We start from the raw sequence: 24,413 nt of genomic DNA, 5'->3' as shown, positions 1-24,413 counted from the left end.
ACTGCACAGATTTCATCACTCATATGTCTGTAAGTTCAACATGTAAGAAAGTTATGATATCTTTTGAAGTCACTCTAACTCTCACTCACGCTCTGACCTTTAGTATTGTGAGGGTTTTGTGAGGACCCCTGTGAGGATTTTGCAGACAAACAAAAGTCGTGTTTGCATTTAGAGCTAAACCATCAAACTTTGTCGGAATGTGTGTATATACATCGTAATCAGTGCTTCAGTTCAGTTTTTACTTTCTCTAACAAGGTGATAATATCTTATTTTTCAGAACTGTATTCAAATAGTGCAGACTGTACTGAAAAATGCGATTAGTTCATTGGTTGTTTCTTACAATAATGACTCCACGTGGCCTTACATAAGAGAATCTGAGGCATCAGTGAAATGTAAACAGAAATCAAACCCCAGAGGGTTAAAAGCACGCTCCATGATCCTACTGGGGATCAGGAACTCCAGAATCTGCTGAAATACTTACCAAAGTGTGTATTTATTTAACAAATGTGTGTATGTTTGATGCCAGTCAAGCAAAACGAATTGTCTACATGAGATTCGTGATCATTTTTTAAATCACAAAAGCTGCCTTTTCTTCTCTACTGTATATGCCTGATGCTTTTTTCCCCTTCTTCCTCAGGATTCAATGGGCGGCTCTCCGAACGACATCCGTATCTCTGACATGAGGCCCACCCTGGTGGAGCCACCAATGTACAAACCAAAGGTGGTGTTGCTGGGGAAGGATAAGAAAGGTACTGTATTATAGCATAAACGTACAGCTTTAAAGGGAACATGTCGGAGTCATGTACATACATGTAGACAACAAGGCTGCGCAGTTATTTAATGTGGGTCTTATAAAGAGCTTTGGGGCGTGTTGTAAGATGAGGGCAGAGGGAGGGTGACGAGGAGTGTGCATAGCGAACCTCTAAAGTGAATGTTTGACCATTTTTACCTCATTTGCCCTGAAGGCTTCGGTTTCATCAGAGGAGAAACAAAGCTCACTTTTTACTGCCTTATCAAAAATCTGTCTCCACTCTAAATAACTGAGTGTCTAATCGCATTTTCCAAAAGAAACAGTTTATTATCAGCTCTCCGCAACAATCGACAGCTTTCACTAATACGGAGCTTCATCATATGATCCACTCCTCCTTAAGAAAGCTTATTGCAAAATGATTAAAGCTCAAACAGCTTGTCTGCCTCAGTGGAGTATCAGTTCTTAGTGAAGGCTCTTACGAAGTAAATAAAAAGCTTCTTCTGGTTTGTTTTGTGAAGATTTGACTAAGTTTGACTCAGGAAGTTTTCAGATTGTTGGTATCTACACAGTGCACGTCTGTCTGCAGTCAGGTCAGCTCTCCAACAGCAGCTCTTGATTTCAGTTACAGCAGCCAAGTTAAATAAAGATTTTAAAAAGCCGTGTTTTATAACCAGGCCACGTCTTGCGTCAGTGCTGTGGACTAAATAGTGTCCACATGCATAATGAGAACACAGCAGAGATCTGGGTTAAGAATCTGATGACAACACGAAGGAAGCATGCAATTCCTTCACTTTCTAGTCAAGTGTTCGAGAGGCCCCTGAACACAATTCTGGTTAACGACTCTTTGATCCACTTTTTGATTTGGTTGTGGTTCTGATTTGTTTTATAGGTTTGGGGGTTTTAAAAGGTCACAGGTGAGCTTTGAAACTGAGCAACAGATGAGAAGTGTAAAGTGCGTTTGCTTGTTGATTCAAATATTAGAAAAATATTAGAAAACTTTATTATTTCTGTTCCTGGGATGCCAGAACTAACAGCTAAAGTCCTTGAATAAAGAGATCAAAAGTCATCAAAAATGAAAATGATTAAATATCTATTAAGATGACATTATTATTGGGATATGCCTTTACGCTTCCCTTTAATGTTGGTGGCCATTGGGCACTACTTAGCTCTGTTTAAATACAAAATATGTCTCGGTCATAGAAGACCGCATATCCCATAATTCTGTGAATTTTAAGACAGAAGGAGAGTCTAATCCTTACCTCAGAGCACATTTTTAAACAAGCCAGCTCTTTCCCTCTCATCCTTAACATGTATTCCTCTGTGTGAAATGAATGATGTTCAACATTTTTGCTGTATTTCCATTTGCATCTTCCAGATAACGCTACTGCTTGAGAATGAGAGCGTTTAGAAACCACTACAGTGTATTTTCCTTAATACCAACAGTGTATTCTAGTCTCTGTAGTAAAATGCTACACTGGGGTCTAACAGGACAAACACAGAAATGAGTCCACTGTCAGAGGGCAGAATGTCATTCATAATCATCATTAGTGCTGTTCTGTTTTAATGTGAACTCTAAATCCTGACTCAAACTTCTTGAATAGATCATTCCTCTGCAAATGATGACCCAGCCATTTTACAACTGCTCTTTGAAGATTTTCCTGAAAAAAAAAGATTAGAAATCAGCCTAAAATTAGCTTAGACACCTGGATCAAGTAAAGGGTTTTTAAGTCGTGTTTTAATTATAAATACCTTAAAAACCTGTGGTATGTAGCCAGTTAATAGAAATATAATGATTGGTATTTGAAATGTAAGAATGAATCAATGGTGAGTCTTATTTTAACAGCCTTGTAGGAATTTGGTGTAATAGACACGATGATGATTTAAAGGAAGGCATTATTATTATTTCAGAAAGATTGATAGGAGAGAGAAATAAATCGCCACAGTTATTAAAATTAGCGAACGTAATCATTTGTCCTTGGGACGGCTATGAGGGCTATGAAGTTTTTTCCCCTAATGATTAAAATTTTATTTATGAAGAAATTCATGAAGTCTTTACTAGTTAAAGTTAAAGGAGCACTGTTTGTCAGCCTGGCTACAGTGCTGGAAAGAAACCTGGTGTTGTTCCTGTTTCTTCTATCAGTGATAAATAGTAAGATGTCCTAGCCTTACAGAGGGCTTTTTTAAAATAGAGCATTTTCAAAAGGAAACAAGGGTCATCTAAATGAGTGCAATGCCATTTTCTCTCTAACTTAGGAATTATCTGCTTTACAGTTTGTATTTATGAATTATCCCAGGGAGTCAAACTGCTCTGATTTGATGCCACAGTGTCCAGAATGCAGTGAGGATGTATGACACTAATAACAAGATAATAAACCTCTGTGGGAGTAAAGTTTAGGATGCTGCTCTGCGTTGTGTTGGCACCTTACATTGAATAATTCTTTTCAATTGCTTTATATTGTAAGGTAAAGACCCTACAATAATACAGAGAAAACCCAACAATCAGACGAGCCCCTATAAGTTAACACTTGGCAACAGTGGGAAGGAAAAATTTCCTTTTTAAAGGAAACCTCCAGCAGAATCAGGCTCAGGGAGAAGCAGCTACCTGCCACAACCGGTTGGGGTGAGTTGAGTGAGGCAGGACAAAGAACACACAGTGGAAAAAGCCAGAGTTTAATAATAACCAAGTGAATGAATGAATAAATAAAGACAAAATGGTGTAAAAACAAAGAAGAAGATAAAAAAGAAGGGAGCACTTTTTAAAATCTCATCAGAACATTTTCAGAAAGACGTCTAGTCCCTTGAAATTGTTTTTCTGGTGCTCTGCAGTCCATTATTGTAAAATGAAATGTGATTAGGAAATTCTCAGGCAAAAGAGGGATTTGGGGAAAAAACTGTGTCTATGCCGCATGTCAGTACAAGATCGTGCTGTGACCAGGTTACTGTAAAGCAAAATACATCAATATTTTGATCAACTGATGTACTGACAGAGACATAGAAGAGAGTTACCTAATGTTTAATAGTCCACATTTAAATGTTTTGCTGTTTGGTAAAGTTGGAATAGTAATATTTTTCTGTCTTTATAAGGGTTTGCTTTTCTTTTTGCTGGTATTTTATTTATTTTTAGGTGGTGTGGGAGGGGGGAGGTGTTTGGGGGATTATGGCAGTGATTATGTTGGAATAAATAATCAAAGTCCTTATTAATCTCCTAACACACGAACTCTTTCATGGCATGCATTTTCAATTTCTCTTTGCTATTTGGGCTGATTGGGTCCTGATGAATATAAAAACAAAGAATGACCTGATTTTTTTTTTTTTTACCTGATTTTTGTTTCTGAGATCCACATATGAGGATATTCATTTTAAATTTTGATAGAACAGTGGCAGTATAACGTCCTCGTAAGTGGAAATCAGGCCCTTGTAGAGCAACATTTTGTATTTTGCTCTAAACAACCCAAAATGTGGTCAAAGGAGTTTGCAAAGAAAAGCGTCTGGACTTCTTAAAGTTGCTTGAAGACGTTTCACCTCTCATCCGAGAAGCTTCTTCAGTTCTAAGGTCAAATGGCCGAGAGTCCCAGATTTAAACCCAGTGGGAGTATCCCCCCAAAGAGGGACAAAGGACCCCCTGGTGGTCCTCTAATCACATGAGCCAAGGTGTGAAAGCGGGTGTGGGACCTAATCAGCCAGGGTTTCGGGTGTGCTCATTGTGAAACCTGGCCCCAAAAGGACAAAATCATTGACCGCCTCACATATCACTGCCTTTATCCAGGGGATGCCATACCCTGCATTTATGGACTTCCTAAAATCCACAAGGAAGGGGTCCCACTCAGACCCATAGTCAGTAGCATAAACTCAGCCACTTATAACATTGCGAAACACCTTGCTACCATCCTTGCACCCCTCGTGGGGAACACCCCACACCACATCAAGAACTCCACCGACTTCACCGACAAGGTCCAGAAACTTACCCTGGATCCAGATGAAACCATGGTGTCCTTTGATGTAGTCTCTCTCTTCACTTGCATACCCACCATGGAAGCAGTGGAGACTGTCAGAAAACGACTACAAGAAGACAACTCCTTGGAAGACAGGACCAACTTCACACCCGATCAGATTTGCGCACTGTTAGACCTCTGCCTTACCACAACATACTTCAAATACAACGAAGGCTTCTACAGACAAAAACATGGCTGTGCCATGGGCTCCCCCGTGTCACCGATTGTAGCCAACCTTTACATGGAGGAAGTGGAAAGGAAGGCTCTTGGCTCTTTCAAAGGAAGAATACCCAGCCACTGGTACAGATATGTAGATGACACCTGGGTCAAAATCAAGACACAAGAAGTGGAATCCTTCACTGCTCACATTAACGCCGTGGATAAAAACATCCAGTTCACCAGGGAAGACACAAAGGATAACTGTTTGCCTTTCCTGGACTGCGCTGTGCACATTGAAGAGAATGGCAACCTCAACATCGAAGTTTACCGGAAGCCCACACACACGGACCAGTACCTCCTCTTTGACTCCCATCACCCTCTGGAACACAAACTTGGAGTAATCAGGACCCTACACCACCGGGCAGAACATGTTCCCTCTAAGTCTGAGGGAAAAAAGAAGGAACACACACACGTAAAGGAAGCACTCAAAACGTGCGGTTATCCTAACTGGGCGTTCATAAAGTCAGCAAAGAGGCACAGAAAAGAAGATCAGACACCAGCGAGGGAGGAAAAGAAAGACAGACGCAACAACGTTGTCATCCCCTATGTAGCCGGTGTATCAGAGAAACTCAGGAGAGTTTTCTCCAAGCACGACATCCCAGTGTACTTCAGACCCAGCAACACACTCAGACAGAAACTGGTTCACTCGAAAGACAAAACTCCAAAACACAGACTTAACAACGTGGTGTATGCTGTACAGTGCAGCGAGGAATGCCCAGACCTCTACATTGGAGAGACCAAACAGCCACTTCACAAGCGCATGGCACAACATAGAAGAGCCACCTCCACAGGACAAGACTCAGCAGTGCATCTGCATCTTAAGGATAAAGGTCACTCTTTCGAGGATGCCAATGTTCACATTTTGGACAGAGAGGACAGATGGTTTGAAAGAGGAGTGAAAGAGGCCATCTATGTCCACTGTGAGCGACCATCTTTGAACAGAGGCGGTGGTTTACGACACCAACTGTCTGCCATCTATAATCCAGTTTTGAGTTCCCTCCCCAGACGCCTTAATGCCCACTCACATCCTGGGCCATCTGACCTCAGGAATTCACACGACAAGGTGGGGCCAGGTTTCACAATGAGCTCACCCGAAACCCTGGCTGATTAGGTCCCACACCCGCTTTCACACCTTGGCTCATGTGATTAGAGGACCACCAGGGGGTCCTTTGTCCCTCTTTGGGGGGATACTCCCACTGGGTTTAAATCTGGGACTCTCGGCTATTTGACCTTAGAACTGAAGAAGCTTCTCGGATGAGAGGTGAAACGTCTTCAAGCAACTTTAAGAAGTCCAGACGCTTTTCTTTGCAAACTCCTTTGACTACGATGACCTGGATGACTGAGAACCTTCATAGACAACCCAAAATGTGATGTCCACATATGTGGATGCCAGGTCCTAGGAGGTTAAAGTGCATTGGCTGAATTTCCAGGTAATTAAATTGGGGGACAAAAACTCAGAATAGGTCGGACCCAGAGGACATTAGATACTGCTCGATCGGTCACCTGATGGAGTGGAGCCTGATCTGTAATTGTAGCAATTGGGTGGTACATGAAAGGGGCCAGAGAAAGGTGCAGCATGGGAGTGACATAGATATAGTTGCAGAAAACATGTACTGGTGGTATACTGCAGTGCTCACCCTCAGTTCTCCCAAAACAATTTAAAGTATATCTGCCAAAACTGGTTTTGAGCTTCATTTGGTCATTCTTTTCAATTAGCAATATAGTAAAGATACATTTAATATAGTTGACTAACAATAATACAAAAATAGGTGTGACTGTGCTGTACTGAATTGAAATTTAAAACAAAAAAAAAGGAAAGAAAACTAACATGAAACAAGCTTCTGGTACCAAAATGCAATAGAAAGCAAAAGTTGAAAATGAATAACATGAAGAACAAAAGCTCAATGGAAAAGCCAGAAATATAATGATGTTGATCACAGAGAGGACGTGCTGTGTGTCTGCTTCTGTCTGTCCAGAGTCTACAGATGAAGAGGTTGATAAACTCCACTGTCTGAACCACAGCGGCTCGTCGGCCACCTACTCTGATTACTCTCCCTCACAGGGCTCCTCGGGCTCCTCCAACCCGCCCGGCAACACGCACTCACACACGCTGTCACACGGACACCCCCACAATCCCGCCCTACCGCCTCCCAGCAAGGACCAGGCCCCTCAGACGCACTGGACCAACAGGTGCGCACACCCGTTTCATGACTCCTCCCTCCCGCTGTCCGTCATCTCTTGTACATTTCAATTGTAACCCCACTTCAGTTTCTCTCCATCTGTAATCTGTCACATCCATCTTCCTGCTTGCTCTGTCAAGGTCAGAGAGGCTCACTGGGACGCTGCAGACTTCTCTCCAGGATTTTCTCTCTCAGCTTCAAAGCTGTCTGGTCTGAGCTTCAGTTATGTTACTATCCAGAGGAGGGTTTTTTTTTTTTTGCCCCAGTGCATTAGAAAAGCAAATAAAAAGGTTTGGGCTGTCTCCTGAAGTTTTAAGTCTGGGTGCAGTGCACTTGATGATGTTGGTTGGAAAGGGATAAAAATGTTGTGAAAACTTTTTGGGGACAGTTTTGAGTTCTAATCAGAAATGTTACAGCTATAAAAAAAAAAAAAACATGTCATCTTAGTCTGCCTGTCATATTTATGACACTGTCAGTGTAGTCTCAATCATATTGCTCAGACTGGATGGCAGTAACAATAAAGTATCTGTCACTGATATATCAGCTATCTACAGCAAGACATAGAATAAAACAGAAATGTGCAATACATGTGTTTATATTACACACAGATGCTCAAATTCGCTCCACCGATAATCTTCGGTTTAGCAGATTGGACTGTCTAACTGTACCTTGCGGATGTTTCCTGTTTCTGTTAGACACCACAGTGTCTCCTTAGCTCAGTCAAAACATAGTGTCCAATAATGCTAGTTTTCTTCTCCTTATCCTTCCCATGTTTCTTCTTGTTTTTAGCAGGCCCTGGAGGATGGTAGCTGGTTTTAGTATTGTTTGACATTAAATCTGTTAATCCACATGCCCTGAAGTGAGGTACAACTGCAGTATTTTATTTCTACTTGTGGAACATGATATTTGCAGTCTGTAAGTAGTAGTGAGGGAGTTTGAAGGCATGTGTTCTCTTGGAAACAATAACTAACACAAACATGGTTTCTGGCCTAATGGGTGTGACAGACATCAGAGAGAAAGGGAGAGAAAGTTGATCTGTCCTCTGAGCTCATTGTCTCTGATTAAATGTGCAACACACATCCACGTGGCAGGTCGCCTGTTTGCAATTTTGATCTTCTTGCTTTTTCTCCCACAGTATAATCAGTGATTGATATTTTCTGTCTTTGTAGACTTGCCCAGTCATTTCCCAAGCCCATTGACTCCAAGCCCCTGCTGTCTCAGAGAGAAACTCCTCCATCAGGAACCCTGCAGCAACGCGGGGATCGGCGTCCACTTAGTGAGCCTTTTGACTGGGTTGACGCACCTCACTACGACAACACGGGTTTCGATGCAGAGGAGTCTTCTCTGGACCCTCCTTCATCTACCACCAGTCAGGGAAACCCTCCGCTGGGCTCTAAGCCTCGCAGCTCGTCAACACACGGCCGCCGCCCCCTCCTTAGGCAAGACCGAATTGTAGGGGTCCCATTGGAATTGGACACCCAGACGCTCCCCTTCCACGGCAACCAACGACCCAACCAGGACAATGACTCGCAATCCTCCGGACATCCTCCCCAGAATCCCTGGCAGAATTGGACCAGGACCCCGAGCCCCCTGGAGGACAGAACCGCTTTTCCTTCCAAGCTGGACCTTACACCTACTTCCAGCCCCAATCCTGATCGCAAGGACATTGATTCAAGGTTTTGATTTTTTGAATTGAATTTATTTCAGTCAACAACAACAGATTATAATTTTACATAAAAGTACTCAAACAGTAACCGAAAAAGGAATAAGATAAGATAAGATAAAACTTTATTAATCCCTCGGGTGGGTTCCTCTGGGAAATTCGGTTTCCAAAAGCACAGCACCGACAGAAATTACAGAGCGTGAGCAGAAAATTATATATACACACATATAAATACAGAGACATATAAAAATAAAATATACGAAGGGGATAAATAGAATAAATAGGAATAAAAAATAAAAATAGAAATAAAATACAAGTGAAAATACAAGTGAATTGCACATTTCAAGTATTGTAGTCTATTGCACCGTTCACTATTAACAAAGTATTGCACAAAAGGTATTGCACAGTGAAGTGAAGAGGCACTACAGTTTAGTTGTTCCCCCCTCCTTTGTCCTCCTGTTTCCCCTCCCTCTCCCCTCCAGAGAGGAGTTAAACAGTCTGATGGCGTGTGGGACAAAGGAGTTTTTAAGTCTGTTGGTTCTTGTCTTTGGGAGAAGCAACCTGTCACTGAACAGACTCTTCTGTTTGTTTATGGCCGTGTGCAGAGGATGTCCAGCATTGTCCATAATGTCCAGCAGTTTCTTTAGTGTCCTTTTCTCTGCCACTGACACCAGAGTGTCCAGCTTCATGCCGACCACAGAGCCAGCCTTCCTGATCAGTTTCTCTAGCCTGGATGAGTCCTTCTTTGCTGTGCTGCTCCCCCAGCACACTACAGCATAAAAAAGTACTCCAGCAACCACAGACTGGTAAAACATCCTCAGGAGCTTCCTGCAGATGTTAAAAGACCTCAGCCTCCTGAGGAAGTACAGTCGGCTTTGGGCTTTTTTATACAGATGCTCTGTGTTGCATGACCACTCCAGTTTTTTGTCCACCCACAGCCCGAGGTACTTGTACTTGTTGACCACCTCCACCTCCTCCCCCTCTATCTGAACCGGCAGTGGACCTTCTCTGGACCTCCCGAAGTCCACAACCAGTTCCTTAGTCTTTGAGGTGTTGAGTTGCAGGTGGTTTGTGTGACTCCATGCGACAAAGTTCTGAATGAAGCCTTGTGGCTTATACTTATCCTATCCCTTACCCCCACAGAAATAATCAAATCCTTAACCAAGAAAATAAATAGCATTGATAAATAAGTTGTATAACAGTTTGAAAAGAAATCAATGATAAATCAAGAAATTAAATTAACACAAAAAATTTTAACAAACCAAATTTCTATAACCTTGTATAATACAAATTTTTAAAATCTTCCTGAAGAATAACAAAGAAAAACACATCTTCAGTTCATCATTAAGTCCATTCCATAATTTCACTCCCAAAACTGACACACATCTATACTTAACATTGGTTCTCACTTTAGGTATTTAGGTAAGTGACTGATGGTCATTTACAATTGAAATACATAATTTTATTGGGAAAGCTTAATAATTCCAAGAGTTTGCAGGTCTCAAATCCTGTTTACAGTGCAGTCTTTGGGGTTTTTGTAGTAAATAAACATATCAGAGCTGTTATAACTAAAGCCATTGATTTGAAAGTTTTACAACTGTGACTGTTTTTGCACATCAATAAAATAACAAATCAGCTTACTTAACTTAGTTTTGTTGCAATGCAAAAACACCAAAGTGTCACTAAATTGAGATTGTGAAAACATTTCAGTTTTCATTTCTTAGTTTTATGTTACTATCAAATGTATATCTGGGGACAGTGCAAGGTCATTTTGATATGCCAAAGAAAGTTTAAAAAAAAAGTTCATTTCTAATAATTGTGAGCTGTAGCCTTAGTCTCAAATTTTGGTGCAGCTGCGTCACAAGAAACTGACCGATGGTGTGGAAGTAATTTGCATTAGTCAAAAAATTCAGTTTCTACTATTGTAACACTCCTCTAATCCAGCTTGTTTTTGTGCTTCATAATTGAAAAACACTTATCCCTATCATCAACTCATAATCCTTGATTATTTCTTCCCCCAAGGCTTCAGCAAAGCACAGTGCCTTTGCCCGGCAGCTGGACATATCACGACAATGAGGGGGAGCAAAACAGGAAGGATCAGCTCAGTGTAGGCGGGGTCAACAAGGTGACCGTGGTGATGAGTAAAAGCTCAGATCGCCTGTCCCCCATGATGAAGGAGACGAGATCCAAGTTTAAGAAGTCACAGAGCATAGACGAGATTGACATTGGCTCCTACAAGGTCTACAGGTAGATATTGTTCTGATTCTTCTTAAAGAAAGCTCAAGCTCGATTGCAGCTACTGAAGTTGATTTCTAACGATGCCACGTTCCTCTGCAGCATTCCCATGGACAGCTATAGTTCATCCATTGAGCAGCAAACTAGTTTGGACCGTCCAGAGCTCCCCGGTTCTATGGAGCAGACCAACATGTCACGGTCACAGTCTGCCCCCATGTTAGATGAGGAGATGGGATACCCCGGACACGGATCTGGCGACCAAAACCAGAGACAGAACCAAAAACCTGCCATCCCACAAAAGGCTTACCACTTTGACCACAACTACAACCCGCAGGTTCGATGGAGTTGTGAACCATTGGTAGCGCTCATATATTAAGTTTTTTGACATACACAATAAAACTAAAATAGTCTGATTGAAACCAAACAAAACAAAGTTAAACAAACAATTCTGTTCTTACCAATCAGGTGACCATGGATCGCCGGGTCCCTCCCCCTTTCCCAAACACACCAGATTATGTCAACCACTCATCGAAGGCTTTGGAGTACCTCAACCAACCAGGGAAGACACTACCCAAAGAGCTAGTGAGCCCTCGGTATCGTGCATATCCACCCTTGGAGATGTTTTCTTTCCCCCAGTCGCCAATCAACCAAGATGGTCCGCCCAGCCAGCAGCAGCAGCCAATCCCAAGTCAGCGCTCCAGACCAGGATTTCTAAGAAGAGCAGACTCACTGGTGAGCTCTACGGAGCTCGCCTTGTTCCGACGGGTTCATGAAGCTCAGCAGGAGGCGCTCCAAGAGTCTCAGTACAGACAACAGGTAAGCACAACAAAACAAGTAATGCTCATATTCCATAAATGGATGTGATTTTCCCTTTCATGTACTTTATTGAAATGTAAAGTAAATCATAGAAATGTGTTTCTTTCACACACTGTTTATTCCCTAAGACCCAAAGTTAGCTTTTGTTAAGGCTCTACTTGAAAGTCATCCCCATCCCCATGCATTTATTTGAGGCCAGGATGAAAGCTCATACCGTGCTTTAGGTTTTTTTTTTAACTCCCACTCACTTCCCATCTGTGACCCTCAGGCGGATCCCCCTCTTTATGGCCGGGCTGTCTACTCCACCCCCATGGAGCACTCCGCGATGAGTAATATGGCCGACAACCAGAGTCAGATGCTGCACAACAAGAGAAACGGTCGTTATGACGACGACTACCCCACTTACCAGGAGCAGAAGAAGCCCATGATTGGTTATCCAACCAAGAGCCTGACTCAGCGGCGTCCCCTGTCTGCCAGAAGTTATAGCACTGAGACCTACGGAGCATCTCAGGTACACTGTTTGTCTGTGTGTTTATGTTTCTACTTCTTAACTGAGCCCTTTAAAAAGAGGCTATATTAAAGTGAAAGAGTCATGTTACAGTTATAACATAATGGCTCCAACTAACAGTTATTTTCCTTACAGGCAAATCTGCCAGTTTCTTTTTGTTCACTTAAGTATCACTTGCCTTCTTTAAAGATGCCTTAAAACAATAACAGGGGCAGATCACCATTTTCAAGATCCCATCTTGACATTTTCAAATATCTTGTTTTGTGTGGTCAGCAGTCAAAAGCCACAGTGATTCAGTTACAACACAGGAACACAGGAGAATAATCTGCCCTGCTTTTAATATGCCTGCTTTTATGTCATCTCTTTGAGGATGCAGAGTTATAGCTTTGTTTCACTTCCATTTTCTTATAGGTACCCAGGTTCAGGTTTTTGTAGTAGCAGACTAAGAGGCATAGCACTGGTGTCCTTTGCCTCAGTCATATCTCTGAAGGCAATCCCTCGTCCATAAATAATCCCTTCAGGCTATTCTGGGTTTGCCTCAAGTTAGACTTTCCCAAATTAGTCACAGTGAAGTGTCCAGCAGCATACTGATTGCAGATCACTTCATCTGGCACCTTTCAACAAGAAGAAGCTGAGCATGGGAATGAATGTAAGGGCTTACATAGAGCGCTTGTGGCTGCTGTCTTTTTCCTCCCATCATTAGCCAACACTCAGAACTGAAGGTTGGAAAACACACCAGCTGTTACACAAAGAGCTTCACCTTTAGGCAGCTGGTGTAATGTTTGCATCGCTGTTGTGTTATCTTCGTTCACATTTGCCATGTGACCCAATCACATTGATCGCTATTAGTAATATTTCCAGCTTTGCTAAACAGCAGCAGTATCACTCAGTTGATCAGACCACCTATTGATCCAGACTGAAATATAACAGCTGCCGGTTGGATCACCTTTCAAAGTAATTCCGTCTGTCCATCGATCCACTTATCCACTCACACATGTACACACACATACACCCAAAGACACCTTTAAAGCAGATAGCGATTAGTCTCAGAAGTACTGTGTTTTTTAGTGATAATTTCTTATGGGTCATACTGGGACTGGAAGCTGTCCCAGCTGTAATTGGGTGAGGGGCAGGGTACGCCTTGGATAGGTTGCCAGGCTGTCGCAAATCGATGCTAAACTAAGAAAGCAAACAGTGAGACTATTATACATTAAATGTTTTGCATTGAGTTTTGAGTCCTTCCTTATTTTTAGTACACGTAAAGTAACAATTGACACAAAAACCTATCCGTACACACTCACAGACCTAGTAGCATGCTGTAGGGTTGATACTGATTTAAACAACTGACCAGCACTGTCTTTCCTTTTGTGATTGCAAGTGGTTGGCAGAATAAAACAGCAATTTAAGTGTTCTAGTCCTTTTGAGGAACATCCAGTGGTACTAGTCTGTGATTTATTTAAGTCCTTAAACCACTTTGTGGGAGTGAAACAAGCTGTAAGCATCATAAATAGCATTACATATGTTATTTAATACCTAAAAACCACTCATTTTTAGCCACTTGATAAACTGACACTTTTTCACTCCATGTTGGTCTCCGTCTTGCATTTAGCTTTTTATCCACAAAATGTTCCAATATGAACACTTGTTAATTATGAACCTTGTACATTTCTATGTTTAAATATTAACTCCCTTGTGTTCAGGCACGTCCGGTGTCCGCTCGTCCCACTATGGCCGCCCTGCTAGAGAAGATGCCACCTGACTACACCCTGGCAACCTGCCCCGAGAAGCCACCCGATGACACCATCAAAGTAAGACCTGTTGTACCCCAGAAACCTGAAGACATCACCTCCAAGATGCCTGCCGACTGGAGGCAACAGCTACTCAGGCACATAGAGGCGAAACGACTGGACAGGGTATGTCAGTGCAGTGCACACACACACACGTAAAAGAGAAACACACGCGTACACATAGAAAGCATTCGGAAGCCCTCCCTGTGTGTATTTGTGCAAGTCTGTGTTGTAAGGTTAACCAGATTCATGTCTGGCTTCATGTGTTTCCACTTCACACCGTCACTCTGTCAGCCTGACCGACCACAAACTCACTACGACAGACAGCCCAGTAAATTCTGCATTGTGATAAATATTTTGATCTTTTGTCGTGTCCTCAAATCTTCTTTCTTTTTGTGAACAAATAAAAAGTCAGCAGGATCATCTCCATATTAGGATTTTAATGGCGCTGAAAAAAACTATATTTTCACCTTTTTGTTTGTTTTGCACAATCACATGTTAAGGATCGTGCAATAGTATCACTGCAAAGGAGTAACATTTAGGAAAATACTTTCGTGACAGCTCAGTTATACTTTAGATTGATAAATAAAAAGCTACAGACTAGAAGTGCAGCTTAAACTGTCTAAAGGCAAAGTAATCCAATCAAATTCTCACATTTTGAGCACTGAGGACGGATTGAGCTGTTGAATGGTGTTTTCTGGATTTCTGTCTTTCTTTGGCCTCCAGTTTTATACTTACCTGCAAACATGAGAGTGCTATCAGTCCTTTCATCTAACTCCCAGCAAGAAAGCGAATGAGCCTATTTTTGAAAATGTCAAACTAATTACTGAGAAGCAGTACCTGAGCAGACAGGACAATCAGACATGCTAGGGAGGAGGTCTGGAGCGTGCATTTACGAAAAAAAGATAAAAACCTGCAGAATCTAAACAATATGGTCCACCAAACCCGTCACACGGTGCCTGATGCATCATCAAAAATGAAGTCTTTTGGTTATAGGTTTGGTTTAATTGTTTGTCAGATATGTTACGCGACAGCTAATCTGAAAGCCTTACATACAAATGTTGGAATGAACTGATCCACCTGTTGTTGCCTGAATGACGCACTGTTCTGTGTGTATTGACCGATCACTAGCTAACATTTCTCTGTGCTTTCAGCAGCTCTGCACTCTTGTTGTTGTTGCTGTTGTTGTAGCTGTTATTATCAGTGTTATTGTTGTTTGTTTGTTTGTGGAGCTCACAGTGTGTTGTCGCCATGCTACAGCCCGCTGTGTTGGCTCCGCCCCTTCCTCCTCCTCTCCCCCTCCCCACATTCACCCATGTCGTGTGATGTTGTCTTCTCCAATCAGAGTGGTGTCCTAAAGCACAACACGCTCACGCTGGGCATGCTCTGTCAGGGCGGGGGTCACGGCCAGGGGCGCAGCAGCACTTTGAACTTTAACCTTTACAATAACACTAAGCATGAGCCCCCTGCTGGCCGCTGGCTGCCACTACCTCCACCTCCGTCTGCTAACGCTGTGAGTATCCCTCCAAGAACAATGTTACTGATGCTTACAGTATATGATTAAAGACAACTTCAGCTACTCCCTCTTTACATTCTCGCCGCTAATACAAACTATTATTTAAACAAAACAATGACCATGCAATCTATTTTAGTCACTGTTATATGTTCCCTGTCTACAACCCAACAATAAGAATTGGAGAAAGCCATTAAAATCCCGTGGGGTTTTTGTTTTTTTGTTTTTTTTCTCAGCATGACTTGAAATCATTCAGTGCCCAGTGTGGCAGCCTGGTGGTGGCTTGTTTTAATGGATTTAAAACTTGAAATATGTCACTTACCATAACAACAAACAGAAACTTGTTTTTCCTTTCTTGCAGCAGTCACAGTCTGTCAGTCAAATTTTGTCTGACACGTGTTAGGCATTCCTCATTTACAGCGTTTTCAATCATCTTAGGCCAGCTTAGCTGTTACCAGCTTTTAATATCGCTGTCATTTCTCCACGAAGTGGCACTAAACTCTGGAAAACAAACAGATTACTACTCAGGTTTTTTTTCCAGGGGTAAACCAATATATTGTTTTAATATCACATCAGCCTTATGAAGCTGACATCTTCTGAATGTAGTGCCCATTGATTTTCTGATAATCATTAATTATCAGTTTTGGACTGGTTAAGAGGCCCAGAGGAAGGGCTGAATGACTTTAACCCTCTAAGGTCTGACTCATGAGTGCTAGGTGATAGCCTAGCATTCATGAGTCTATATTTACTTTTGGAGACAGATAGAATTGACTCTTTTGAAAAAAAAAAAAAGGGGGGGGGGGGGGGGGGGGGGGGCTATAGTTAGGGTTGGAGCCATCGCTGATGATGTCTTAGAAGGTGAAAACAAGTACTTTTTTTAAAAGAGACATTCTTTGTTTCTTTGCAACAGCAACAAAAACCAATATAAACTATAAACATCAGTATCTGAAATGGCAATAGACCAAATTGCTATTTCAAACTTTTTAAAGTTTCAGTCGTTATTTCTGTAAATATCTCAGTGGTTTGATGTGGGCACGGCTCATTTAGGCTTCAGTCACACAGGCCTGGAGACCAGATGGTGACAATCTAGCAACCACCAGTTGGTCACTAAGAAAAACTGTGTATTCTGCAGTCACTTCTCGAGTATTTGTAGGAGGTTGCTGCCAGTCACTGGTTGAAATAGGTTGCAGGTTGCCATCGTTTGCCAGCAGTTTATATGGAAGACGGTGATTTGTCTGCAAAAGTAGTAAAACTGTGAAAAAGTGCTACACAAAGTGGAAATGGAGTCTAAGTAAAATTAACGCCTGTTGAAATGTGTTACTTTTATTTTGAAGGGCATTTTACTTAGACTCCATTAGCATTTTGTGTTACACTTTTTCAAGGTTTTTTCTGAAAAACTCCTCTCATTTAAGCGGGTTTTTAGGGGGGCTTTTGGTGTGGAAAAAAGGGGGAATCATAAAAACAGTCTGTTCATGTTGAGCACGATATCACAGGTTTTATCTCCGCCTAACATGACTTCATCTCGAAGGAGAAAAATCTGTTCCAGCCCTGTTCATTCTTCCAACTGAATCTCAGATGAGCTGTCTGAAACTCCAGGAGATAATAGGAAGACATGACTGGGGTAACTAGAGTTCAATGTTCATTGTCAGTAATGACCACTTTGTCTCTTTCAGACCCCGTCTCAGCAGGGTGGCGTGCTGGACAATGACCAGGAGGGGGTGTCAGGAAGCAACCAGTGGGCTCCGTATTCACTAGGCAGGAGGGACGTCCCACCTGACAACCTGTTAAAAAAGGTGAGATCTGTTCACATCTCAGTGAAGCATCTCATCTCTGTTTTTAATGCTGAGCATCTTCTCGGTGATAAAGATAACTATTTGTGCAATTACTCTTAATCACACGTTACACGTATTCCCGCTCTCCTTCCACAGAGCGCCCATTCCCACAACCCTTCCCATCAATCACACAACACCATGATCGTCACTTCCTCTTCCTCCTCCTCGGCCACTACACCTCATCGTGTGGTGGGTCAGCAGGGCTACGATGGGATGATGAACAAAGGAGGCCAATACAACCAAGGGATGCAGCTGTCAGTGGTTCCGTCTGGGGGGCCGGGACAGTACCAAGGCAACATGTCTCAAGGTAATTGGCAATAAAATCATTTTATTTCTATTTATAAATGTTCACAAGGAGACTTTTTTAAGCAAGAATGTAGAAATTTTGATTGGCATCAGTAATCCATGTGCCTCACATTAACAGCATGTACACATATCTATTTTAGAAGCTTTGTTTTAGAGTTAGATGCTACCAGCCTGTTTTTCTCCATACAGCCCCTGGACAGGCCTACCCCAGCGGTGGCCTGCCTATGGCCCTGTCCCAATCCGGAAACCAACCCCAGTACAACCCCCATACCTCTCACACCTCCCATCAACCCGCTACCAATCCTCAGTACCATGTCAACCAGGGCATGGGCCATAGCAACCAGGTCGTTATGACCACCCACACCAACCCACGGCCTCAGAGCGCTCGCTGCCTGTTGCAGACTAAAGGCCAGAAGAGCACGGATGGTTTTCAGGAGCAGGTATCTGTCTGTCTGTCTGTTCATGTGTCTGCCTGCACCAACCGCACCAAAAGCAATATTGGAGGTCTTTTCAAAAATGGGCTCTTCTAATATTACTATATACAGTATTACTTATATTACTATTACGTATGCAGTATAGGGGAAGGGATATTTCCGTAGCAGTAAATGTGAATGCTTTGATGGAATAAATATGCTCCTGCATGTAGGGGTGCCTCTCAGTAACTAATTTCAGCTTTGTTTAGCTCTATCTTTACTGGAAAAATAGTTCCCCTTAATCTCCATGATCCGCTGTTTGGTAACTAACCCGCAAACTAAACTGTCATAGAGTGAGTAGTGTTTGTTTACATCAGTTCCATTAATAGGAGGACACGGAGGGTTCAGATTAGATGCTCAGTTTCGCAAGGAGAATTTATTGATACCAGATATAACCATAGAGTTAAATTTTCACAGTAGCACTCACTCTGTTAATAAAAAGAAAGCTAGACTTTGACCCTGTGCCATCACACAGTGGTTTTTTGGAGTTCTGTGTTGAAGCTTGACGATTACGGCGCCACCCTTCACCACCTTTCTTTGGATGAAACCAAAAGGGTGGAACACTAACTTATCAGCTAACACTAGTTAGTGTTCTCTCACAGACGAGCTAGGTTTATTCAAAGATTTGATGTGTACATCATACAAATACCTACTAGTGGCTGCTAGTTTGTGCTAATTACAATTAAAAACAAGATGCTGAAATATTAATTTACAGATTTACAGACTTGGATGGGCTGACCAGAACCAAAAACCAAGTCTAGATGTGCAGCTCAGTAACTAGAAGCCCAATGAGCAACCTCAGGCGAGTTTGGCCTGTGTCAGTCTATGCTTTTGACAGGCTGTAAACATGTCTTTTTTTTCTGATGTAAACTAGGCCAACATTGGAATCCATGGGGGATTTACTCACTTTTGGAGCCAGCCTCAACTGGCCATTTGGGAAACTGCAATTTACCCGCCCGTACAAGATTAACTTTTAAACTGCAGACCTTGCTTGGCTCTTGGATTAGACCAATGCAAGGCAGCAGTCAACTAAAGGGGGGAAATCTTGAGATAGCTCATGCTTCTAAATGCAATTTTAGCCACTTGACTGCAACAGCCTGGGCTGAAACATTTTAAAAAGTGACAGAGATGGGATTAAATTAGATTAGACATTTCAAAGCATGAGATTAGAGTACCAGTTGAGGTGGGAACCTAAAGATCTAAACAAAAAGCAAAGATCTCAGTGCCTCAGCTGTTGCTCCATAAAAGACCTCCAATACAGCATAGGTGCCAAAACATGTTGCCGGTCACACACGAGCGCACTTCCACATGTTGTCTGGTCACTGTCTGTCTGTGTGGTGATTTTTCACAACTTTGTATTTCACTTTCAGTTGTTGTTTTGTCTTTCTTTTCTTTTCTTTTCTTTCTGTATCTCTCCCTCCTCTCTCTGTAGCTGTGCGTGAGAATAGAGAAGAACCCTGGCCTCGGTTTCAGTATCTCTGGTGGCATCAGCGGCCAGGGGAACCCCTTCAAACCCTCCGACATGGTACGACCTGACCCGGCCTGCCAGCCAATCGCAGCCTCCCCGGTTTTACCTCAGAGTTGCTATGGAAACTGCTGCTTGTTACTGCAGTGTTTCCTTTCTCTGTCTGTTTGTCTGTCTGTGGGGCAACCGCTTAACGTGGTTAGCTGTGGGTCTGTTTGAGTGCATAATGTTACATGGAGGGCTGTGCTATTAATTTGGTAAAGAAACACTAAGGTGTGATTAGGGGTGTTTCCAAAACTAAACCTGAGCATTGTTAGACTCACTAGTGATCATGATACTTGAGTCTGGCATACTTTAATTTTAGGGTTGTTTTGATGTGATCTAAATACCTGCACAGCATCCACGGCAAAGCTCCTTGTTTGGTTGGTCAGCAAACTTTAAACAGCTATGTGCACATGCATGCAAATATAAGATAAGCCAAACTCTCTTATCATTCCTACTTCTGAGTCTGACAGTGTCTGTCAGTGTATGCCAGGACAGAGAGCCTGTTGGGGTTGCAGCTCCCCAAGGCCTGCTGCACATGGCAGTCTGTCCTAGAAACACACTGCTGCAGTCAGTCTAAAGGAGCGATGCTGCTCGTGGTGCTCTGACTGCTATTTTGGGAAAGCTGCTCAGTTCTGGGACACCGTGGGTGATTTCAGATGTTCACCACTTTGATCTAGGGACAGGGTTATATGACAGATTTTGACTGACTGTTATTCTGAGCAACAGAGGAGACGACTGCCCTATAAATAGAAAGCACACAGAAAGAGTTCTTTAAGCATTCCGCCCTTGCAACAAACGGGGAAGTTTCTTCCGAGTCGGGAGTAGACTGATTATGTGGAAACTGTCAGTTCATCATTTTAGTTTTTGAAGCAGACAACTGGTGAAACAGTTGCTGACTCGTGCAGTTATTTTAATACTCCCTCCTCTGCTTGTATCCATAAGTCTTGCACTAGCTGCAGTTTGTACATTATTAATGCTGCGTTACACGGGCAGAAAATGGAGTCAATGCAGATGAACATTTTGTCAGAGGAATACGAGATAAGGTTACGTTATCTATCCAGTTAGTGTGGAGCAGTGGGCATTGTGGAACACTTTGTAACGTTTCACTTTAGAACCGAACGCTTGCTTTTACCATACATACTGTGGCGTCCGGCGAATGGCGACAGTGGACGTGTCAGTCAGTCACTGCTCATCTGCTGGATATTCGCAGTGATTCCCACTGAGTCATGTCAGCATGTATGGTTCAAAGGAAATGTTCTAAAGTGAAATATTGATTTAGATGTCCCCTGTGTCATGTTATATAGACTGTATGTCTGCTTTATCTAACTAACCCACAGGGTCACATGGAGGGAGCAGATGGAGGATATTTGTCTGCTGTCAAAGTTACAGTGCCGGGATACAACCGCAACTGTTACAAGTATCCTCCTCTGAATCCTTGTTCTCGCTCTGTTGTTTCATTCACACGTGAGAGGCATCAAGCAGAAGCCATTAACGGGTGCTTCGGAGTTTTATCAGCGGTAGTCACCTCGGGCGTCAGTTTGTCACCAAATTAAACTCAAACTAGAAGCAGATGCCTTTGATTATTCTGAATCTCTTTTCTGGCCTACTCGTGAGAGTGTATCTGTTTGTCGTCTGATATGTTTGCAGCTATTTTTGGTTAAAGACAGTGTTAGCTTTCAAATGAACTTGAGGTGAAAGAGTTAACAAGGGCTGTATGTTTGAAAACAGCTTGACTACTAAATTATACATCTGTGGTTTTGGATCCCCAGAGCCTACTACAGCTGTGGCTATTCCACAGGGCTGTGGCTCCCCCTGGTGGACAGTTTGTATTTGCACTCGTGCTTTGATGGGTCTGGGACATGCCCACATGTCCAGGTGAATCACAGATGGTACAGTAGGAAATTGGTATCAAAACCACCAAATATAACACAACTATACAAAATAATTCAATCTATATTTGCTTTTAACTCTTTACCTAACAGAAAAAAATACCTTCTTTAAAGATGTAGCTTTATCTGTCTCTGTTTTTTGCAGAGAAACAGAATAATCTCCAGGCTTGATCTCCAAATAATTGAAAGTTTACAAAATGTACCTCTTTAAGTACCGCTCTCGTGTACCTGATGATAATTTTTTCCTCTTTCAAAAATCTATCAGAAGTCATCAACAGGTGTCTAAAAAGAAGCAATGATGATAATATCCTCGATGTTGGACTTACAGGACTCACTGAGGCCCTCTAAGCCACTGGGCCAGTTTTACGTCTGCCTAATTAGGACTCGGCAAGCAGAGACAGGGAATTAGTTTATGTATCGACCGGATTGGGATCTGGGCTTTGATCTGTGAGCTTCTCAGGGTCGGTTTAAGAACAGAAGACTGAGGGTTTTAAGGATCAGAACATGGATTTCATTATGTTTTCTTTTTGTTAGATCTGGGTCAGGAACATTTGAAAATCCAATTTTCTGTCCCTTCTGTTGTTAGATGTACTGTTGTTGCGCACTGAGCTGCTGAGATAGCAAACACATGTTTAAAGGAAAAGTCTAAAATCCCCGTGTGAAACATTACTAATATTGTTCCCAATTGTGTAGAAAATAGTCCCGTGACGCTAAGTTTTTTTTGGAGATGGAAGGATTTTGCAATATGCTGCAGCTCTGTGTGCAACTGCTCTGTTGCGTGTAAATGTTTAATTGGTGTAACTAACGCTACACAGTTTTAGCCCCTACTAAACTTATTTGTAAAGTACAGTGAGCTTCATATTAGATCAGAAAGGCCACGCTGTCGTACCTGTTCAAGGTGCCGACGCCGTAAAGAATGGACACAAATAACGCCGTCGTAAACAGCATTTTGCAGGCAAAATGAAACCAGTTTGTATCCTGATGAAGAAATGATTTTGTCTGTATATGCATGCATGAGGCTCACTGTATACTAAATGTCACTGTTTTCACGTGGAGTCACTGAACTAACCCTTCTTCTGTGGAATTGTTTAACATGCAATATATGTGTTTGTTCTTGCATTCTCTCTCACAGACTGTAGTATGTAGGTGCTGCTGCACTCTCACTACTACACGTCCTATTTGTCACCTCTCTATGGCAAATATATCCGTGTGTTCAACATAACCTGTTGAACCGTGTTGAGTCGATACAGGTGCATTGTCCTACACTTTCTGTGTCCAAAAACATCTTTCAGCTCTCGGTGAAAAGATGTTGGTGTTTTTACAATCTCTGCCTTGGGTTATTGAGGGAAAATATGGGGGATGAATTTTTCTTCTGCCCTGCCCGCGACCTACTTCCTTCCCATAGTGAGAAACCCATCCCACGTCTACTCTTCTTCCCATAATCTTTAAATATTTACCGTATATATTTATATATATGCCAAGTCTATATCGTTAAAAATAGCTGCTAAATCTTTTTTGTCTCTTCGGGAGGGCTTTATCACCCAGTGTTTGTAAATTTTAAGAGAGCCGCTAATCTGAAGGAAGCGCAAGCACCTTACAACATAACAGTTTCAGTGTCAAAATATGTATGCAGTATTTGCATGCCTCTCCAAATTGTGAACAAAGAGAATGCTTTGATGAACTGGCCATATATTTAAAAGTGATTTATTTATTTATTTATTTATTGGGGGGGGTTGGATATTGAGTTGAGAATGAGAAGGCAAAGATTCTAAACCATCGTGTCCCTGTGTTGTCCTAACGGTGTATCATTTTGACTTATAGGGTATCTTTGTTACTAGGGTACAGCATGACGGGCCTGCCGCCTCCGCCCTGCAGCCCGGAGACAAGATACTGCAGGTAACACCCGCTCACTCGCCATCACATAGACATCACAAACATCCACATCTTGTCCCTTCCATTCCCAGCCCCACCCTTTTTTCTTATTAAACTGTGAGGTGAAAAGCAAGGGTGTAGTCATCCTACTGAATCTTTATGTGAACTGTAGATTGTGTGTGTGTGTGTGTGTGTGTGTGTGTGTGTGTGTGTGTGTGTGTGTGTGTGTGTAAGGCTTTCCTGCTAAATATTCTACCTGTATGTGTGTGCGTGTGTGCGTGCCACCTCAAAATATCAAGCACCACCCCCCACATACACCCGTGTGCCTTTGAGCCAAAGATCACAGTCAGATTTAAGTAGCTTTTAGCAATGTGTCATTTGTTATTCATTGCTGTAATGACAATGGGAAAAGCTGAAATTGCAGTAAAAGTTACAAATGGAGCACATGTAATCTCATAAAAACAGCTGAACTGACTTCACCCTTCGTAACCTGTCACTGGAGATCATCCTAACGCAAATTACAAAGAGCATTTAAATCCCATAAAATGTAGAAGAGTTGAGCTGGACATCTTATACACAGGATAAAGGTAGGGTAATTGCAGATATACAGGTTCACCATTGTAGTTTTTCAACCGTGGGAAATAAATAAAATGGCACAGGAGATTTTTACAAATGGAAAAAAAACCCCTCTTTTTGCTTTAAATAGCTATTGGTTGGTATTTCCTACAAAGGTGCAGTGTTAGTTTTGTTCACTTGTGAAATGCCATCAGAGCACAGAATGTTGGGAGGAGGGTATTTACATGAATCACACAAATGTGATCTACTAAAATGAACAGCTTAGTTTTCTGCAAATTGCACTGAATTTAA

General features: G+C 42.2%; 1 protein-coding gene across 13 annotated transcripts in view; it reads left to right on the top strand.

Moving 5' to 3' along the window:
• Positions 1–24,413, top strand: part of lrrc7 (leucine rich repeat containing 7) — a 138,643-nt gene that overhangs the window by 108,776 nt on the left and 5,454 nt on the right. For 8 of the 13 annotated variants that reach the window (XM_063500601.1, XM_063500598.1, XM_063500600.1 and 5 more), the window contains 14 exons: positions 638–749; positions 6,939–7,152; positions 8,312–8,818; positions 10,828–11,052; positions 11,143–11,398; positions 11,506–11,856; positions 12,125–12,367; positions 14,065–14,277; positions 15,497–15,664; positions 17,338–17,457; positions 17,593–17,803; positions 17,992–18,242; positions 19,708–19,800; positions 23,496–23,570. In XM_063500601.1, the coding sequence (XP_063356671.1) occupies positions 638–749; positions 6,939–7,152; positions 8,312–8,818; positions 10,828–11,052; positions 11,143–11,398; positions 11,506–11,856; positions 12,125–12,367; positions 14,065–14,277; positions 15,497–15,664; positions 17,338–17,457; positions 17,593–17,803; positions 17,992–18,242; positions 19,708–19,800; positions 23,496–23,570 (3,039 nt within the window). The remainder of the gene's footprint in view (positions 1–637; positions 750–6,938; positions 7,153–8,311; positions 8,819–10,827; positions 11,053–11,142; positions 11,399–11,505; positions 11,857–12,124; positions 12,368–14,064; positions 14,278–15,496; positions 15,665–17,337; positions 17,458–17,592; positions 17,804–17,991; positions 18,243–19,707; positions 19,801–23,495; positions 23,571–24,413) is intronic. The other 5 variants (XM_063500599.1, XM_063500595.1, XM_063500605.1 and 2 more) reach the window with 3 other exon arrangements.

Source organism: Pelmatolapia mariae, linkage group LG17 (assembly GCF_036321145.2).
Source record: "Pelmatolapia mariae isolate MD_Pm_ZW linkage group LG17, Pm_UMD_F_2, whole genome shotgun sequence".
In the NCBI taxonomy this organism is placed as follows: Eukaryota; Metazoa; Chordata; class Actinopteri; order Cichliformes; family Cichlidae; genus Pelmatolapia; species Pelmatolapia mariae.
This window is presented reverse-complemented; position numbering and strand designations above follow the sequence as displayed.